A 6000-nucleotide genomic window follows, 5' to 3' on the forward strand; every position below is an offset into this window, starting at 1 on the left:
TGGTCGTCTGAGAACTCTTTCCAAGTTGCATGATAATACACCAAAGATGAAAAAAAAAGACATAGAAATAAATAGAGATTCACCATCCTTTTTTTTCTCCTCATAACCAGTCAGTGTGTGATCATTAAACAACATGCGTCACCCGTCCTGTGTGGCTTCTTTGCCGTCATCGAGCCGGAGCTCACATCAAACCGCATCAGCGTGAAGAAGAGATCCCTTCTTTTTCAGCTCTGCCCCCCCCCCCCCCCCCCTTACCGATCCTGGGTTTTGAGGGCAGAGCAGCGACTTGCCTTTACCGACCAGTCTGAGCATTATAAATCATCGCCCATGCCCCCGGACAGGAGGCGTCCTTCACACATCCGCACACAGTCAGAAACCCCGTGCACCGTCGGCCGGCAGAGAAATGAGGTGAGTCCAGTTCATCGCATCCATCAGCACCTCTGACAGGGAGACGATAATCCATAGAAGCAGTGCGCTCGGACTGGGATGAAATATACCTTCAGAGGAGACTCAATGTTTTCAGCTGATAAAGGGGAAGGAAAAAAAAACGTGCTGCCTTTCAGGCTTCACCGATGCCAGATTCACCTCAGATGACCTGTGGCACAAAGGCTCAATTAATTCTGTAACTATAGCGTGATATACATTTTTGCCACCAGCAATCCACATCACGAGATATATATATATACACAAAGGCGTTCACTGGGCTTTTGGCTGCTTTTCTGAAAAGTGCGCAGGCTTCCAGCAACTCGCACGATATTGCACCAGTATTTCTCCAATGACATTTATCTGGGCTCTCCCATTCCTTCTCTCTCCGCTCTAACTGTAGATTTCAGCAGCACAGATATGAACCACAAGACGTATGATTCCCATTTTCCAGCACAGGTGTCAAAGCTGTGTACGTGCTAATGATGAGTGTGTCCAGAGGGAGGAGGAGGAGGAGGAGGAGGAGGAGGAGGAGGGAGGAAACGCTCCCTGGGGGTGATTTGGCACCACGGAGCAGGCCACTCTTCCAGGCTGTCGTTTTTTTTATCAAGGGAGGGGCTGCAGGGTCAGAAAATTGCCTCACAGGGGGTTATCATTATTTTTATGATTATGTTTTTATGTCTGGAGGGTAAGACTTCTTGTAAAAAATATATAAACCCTTTTTTCTTCCTTGAACTGCGCCCTCCTCGTGGCCTTGGTTTCTCAGTATAGAACACATAAAGTTTGCTCAACTTAATGTGTAACCGCTGAACACACCTTCGATAAGGAGAATGTGACCAGGCAGGAACACAAAGTGCCCTTGACCACTGCACTGTGTTTTTTATTTTTCCCGCAAACACTCCCTTTACTCCCAACAACAAGAACACAACAGGAGGAATGCAGCAAGAAAATCATTACTTATTCCGGTGCTGCACCGAGACCACCAGCCAATCGATTGCACATCCTCAGGTGTCTTTTATGCCAGCTCCGAAGCCACGAGGCGTGCACCCAAACACACACACACACACACATCACAAACTTGGAATCTCAACTTTTAATCAGCAGCAGAGTCGATGCACTGGTTTCACAGCCAGAAGCAAAAAAGTGAAGCACAATCTGTCTTTTCAGAGAGGAATCAATGCTGCACTGTGACAAAATATCCATATTTAATTCCTCTGCAGCCATTAGTCATAAACATTCGATGAAAAGACACAGTTGCTTTTAACTCTTGAACGCACGCTAAATGAAACATCAGCTGCGTTTGTTTTATCTCCGAGCGTGTGGACCTTAACGTTCTGTGATACATTATCTGAATAGTCGGTAAATCAGCATCAGATTCTCGGTTTAAATGAATCCAGTCCACGGGCTGCAGGGTGTCGAGTGATGCAGTTTGATTTGTCACTCACACACACACTCACTGTTTTCTATCATAACAGCTTCTTTCCAAATCACACCATGGCACACACACACACACACATGAGTGAGATAAGTCTGTGTGTCCAGGGCTGTTTCACTTAGCAAAATTTGATATATCTCTCTGTCACACCGCTACTCCTCCACCCTGTCCTCTATCTATCTCTCTCTCTCCACCGGTGCAGCCCGAGGGTACAGGAGACGGCTGCTAATTGCAAGTCTGAACCAAACACATGGTGTTAAAAACAGATAACGCCGGCTGACAGAAAGCTTGTGATGGAAAAACATGTCAGAGACAAAGCATGTCAGAAAAAAAAAATCCCTGGCTGTCATTCACCGGTTTCGTAAGAAGCCTGCAATAACTTGGACTCCAAACTCATGCGGTAATAAATAACATTATGTTAACATCTCCTCACAGAATAATCAAGACCTTGGCTTTCTGTCTTACATTAAAACTTGGGAGGCTCGGGGCTCTCCAGCAGCCACACGGCAGCTGACTGTGCAGCAGCAGCAGGAGGAGGAAGAGGAGGAGGAGGAGGAGGAGGAGGAGGAGCAGCCTCTCACCTCTCCACAGCGCTGCCACTCCCTGACAGGTTTATGGACACAGAACACCATCTATCCTGCGCGAGGCTGCCTGAATCGCCTGACCCTGAGAGCAAAGTGCAAATGCATAGCTGCTCTACAGCAAGAAAAGTATCAGACTTTGAGCAAAAAAAGAAAGAAAAGAAAAGGCCTGGGGGAACGTGCTAAGCAGGGAGTGCTCTATACACAGAGCAGTAAGCGGGGCTGTAAAGGAAATACACCGCTAATTGATTCGGCGTGTGCTAATGTACTGTTTGCTCACTAAGCTGTATCCGTTGGGTGTGTTTGAATAAGTCACAGCAGCACACCTGCCATAAACACACAAACTGCTGGAAGTATAGCCTACTGAACATTGTAAACTAGAGTCAAACAACTTGTATTGGCTATAAAAAAAACATAGGAAAATGATGATGCCTCTGACCTACATGGATGGTGCATGAATGAGCCCGAGGCACTGACAGCCATTCAGCCATTCAAATATCAAAAGGCCAGCTATGAGTAATGCATTACCCTGCATTACAGCGGCTGCAGCCGGGCACTGATAGTTTCTAGTTAGTTGTGTTGGGGGGGAAAGAACCGTAACTTGCAGCCAATTTTCAAGTAAATTAATAATAAATAAAATACTTTACTCAAAGTTTCAGCAGGCTGCATGTCTGGACGGGTTTAGCAGAGGGACTTTGGGGCTGTGGAGAGAGAAGACGTGCTATATGTCTTCTCCTGAGATCAATTATTTCCTCAGAACGAGTCAGGACTAAGCGCAAGTCCAGCCTCAGGAGACTGCAACACTTTGCACAGAGGCATCTGAGCATCATACTGCCTATTTACCACTGATTTCACTCCTCTTCCTCCTATAGAGCAGCACTATAGAGATATAACCTGATATAGGCTGCAGCAATAACTGTAAATGTGAAAAGGCTGTTGTGAAGATGACCTCTATAAAGTGACTAAGAGCAAACAAGTGTCTGAAGCAGAAAGTGATACAGATCTTCAACTTAGGCAACACTGCAGGCTACTACAGACACACAACAAACAGAGAGGATTTCTAGATGTCTTTTCAAAGCATAACATTCTATTGATTTATTGATAGTTGCCTTCAGGCTGGTTATATGTGTTAATGAAAGCTCAAAACATGAGTTAAATGTCAGGAAATACTGAAAGACCATGAATGAAGCCTGTTATTAGTCCTGTGCTGGTGTCCGGATCTGATAAACATTACAAGTGAGTGAGTGGCTGCAGTGAAACAGTAGGCAGTGAGGTTATAGTGTCATTCATTCAGCACCAAGTACCTGTCATCGTAGCAGAAATCGGCGCCCAGAGTGTTGACATACAGGACCAGAGCCACGGCGCCGCACAGCAATTCTGCAAACATTTCTCTGTCTCGCACGCACGCGGGGAATAACGCTACGAATAAACAAAAAAAAATAAAATAAAAAATAATAAAAAATTAAAAAAACAAACAGAGAGAGAGAGATGCAAAGCGAGGCAAGCGAATCGCGATCTCCACTCTCTCTCAGTCCCCGTCTTTGTCAGGATGTCTCTGTGAAAACAAGTCCGTTTCCCCCTCCATCATCATCATCATCATCCTCGCCGAAGAAGTGCACAAAGTGGATAATCCATCGGTCGCTGTCTCTCTCTAACCCATGTTTGGGGTTCAGGGGCCGCGGAGCTCAGGAGCCTGCCGGGGGTCCGGGCTCTGGAAAAAAGGAAACACGAGCGGCGTTTTTAGTGAATCTGTGACAGCATCGCCCACCGCCGCACGCCTTCCCGACACACAGGAGGACCAGCGCTCTGATGCTCAGCGGCCGCTCGCTGCTGTAGAAACGTCGTGATTGGCTGAGCGGTCAAGCTGACGATAATGCATGTGCAGCATCCGGTTGGACTTTCAAAATAAAGCTTCTCGCATTTGAACCAGTACAATTCCTGCAACAGCTTCAGTAAAACTAATATAAGTCAGCTGCTTTCACGTTTAAAGATTTTTTGCTGACCACAAATTTACATTTTGCACCAAAATGACAAGTTATTGCCAGTTTTAAAATAGTGAATCATCAACATCCAGACACTGACAGCTATGCTACATTCTCTGAACAGCAACTTTCACCCTAGATTACCTGTTTATATTTAATTTACAAAATTACTCCCACCCTATATCAATCATTATTCATTTACATTTTCGTATTAACGGACTTTCGCTTTACAAGACTTTTATTATGGAGGAACACCAGCTACACTTCCGCTCATACTCCCGCCATCTGTGGATACTTGATGCAGTTGTGATCCAAAACGCATGTGGTTAGGAGATCACGAGCGCATGCGCACTGCTCCTCCTCCTCCGGAGATTGGGATAAATTACACCACATAAGGTTCACTTACTGCCACTATAACAGTGGTCCATAATGTGGAGGTGGTCCTCAGACTGACGTTCAGGTAGGTGCCACCAATTCCCTGAGCATGAATATTTTATTTCATTTCACTATTGCTTAAATTCCCTGAGGCCTTGGCACCATCATGAATGGGATATCATTGTAATCAGTGGTGTCATGTCCCTCATCAACCACCTACAGTATAGAATAAATTATGGTTTTAGGCTATCACGTGCTCCTTAATTAGTGGGGCAAATGAAAAAAAACATACATAAAAAATGGCATTAAGGCATTGCTGTAAAAAAAAAAAAAAAAAAAAAGGAAATTATATTATACTGTGCTGTGTTGTGAATTATTTTGGTAAATTTGTGTTGTTATTCTGGTCTGGCCTCAAAACATTGTGTATAAATGATTACAGCTGAAGAAAACAACAGCCAAAGAAATATTGTCTGCCTGTGCTTTGAATTCTGTTCATTTACTGTAATAAAATGAAATGGAATAAAATAAAATAAAGGTTCATTGTTTATCTAGAGTTACTCCATATTCTGCTTTTAATAATATTCATAGTTTTGTGATTGGACTTCAGTCACATGTCTCTGTCAGAGTACAGACGTCTGTGATGTAAAATACTTTTGTTTGATTAACTCATAAGAGGGAAATATTTTTTCCTTTAGCTGACACGAAGAAAAGGTGACATGTTCATCACACTGACCCCTCGGAGGCTCACAGTGTCATTCCAGTAATTGCTTTCTATTGATTTTAAAAAACCAGTGCACACAGCGAATTGCACAGTCACCAGTAGAGGGCTCACAGTGCATGTTGGGAGATCACACCAGAAGTCCTTATTCCAGTGTCTTGTTGTGCAATTAAAAGCACTGACCATGAACGCAATATTTTTCCTGTAATTACCCAGTGATTATTTCATTGCTCCAAAATGACTTAACAGTGATAGAGTAAAATAACAACAAAAAAAGAAAAAAGAAAGTGTTCTTTTTCATAATGAATAACATCAGTGACTGATTCTTACAGACTTTCTACCAGATTGGATCTTGTGTCATCAATTTCAGGATGAACAACATGTCTTAATTTCCAAAAACAATATACATTTTACAAATCAAACTCTTCCCATCTAGTTAAAATGTTCCTGGACTCCCTTTCCATAGAGGATATTGCACAATATCAA

At 43.6% G+C, this 6000-nt stretch overlaps 1 protein-coding gene across 1 annotated transcript in view; it reads right to left on the reverse strand.

Moving 5' to 3' along the window:
* Positions 1–4098, reverse strand: part of tmtc2b (transmembrane O-mannosyltransferase targeting cadherins 2b) — a 90020-nt gene extending 85922 nt beyond the window's left edge. The window contains exon 1 of the mRNA XM_083973670.1: positions 3744–4098. Within this exon, the coding sequence (XP_083829796.1) occupies positions 3744–3826 (83 nt within the window). The 5' untranslated portion in view covers positions 3827–4098. The remainder of the gene's footprint in view (positions 1–3743) is intronic.
* Positions 4099–6000: the final 1902 nt, after the last annotated feature.

The sequence above is a fragment of the Trachurus trachurus genome, assembly GCF_905171665.1.
Source record: "Trachurus trachurus genome assembly, chromosome: 6".
Lineage (NCBI taxonomy): Eukaryota > Metazoa > Chordata > Actinopteri > Carangiformes > Carangidae > Trachurus > Trachurus trachurus.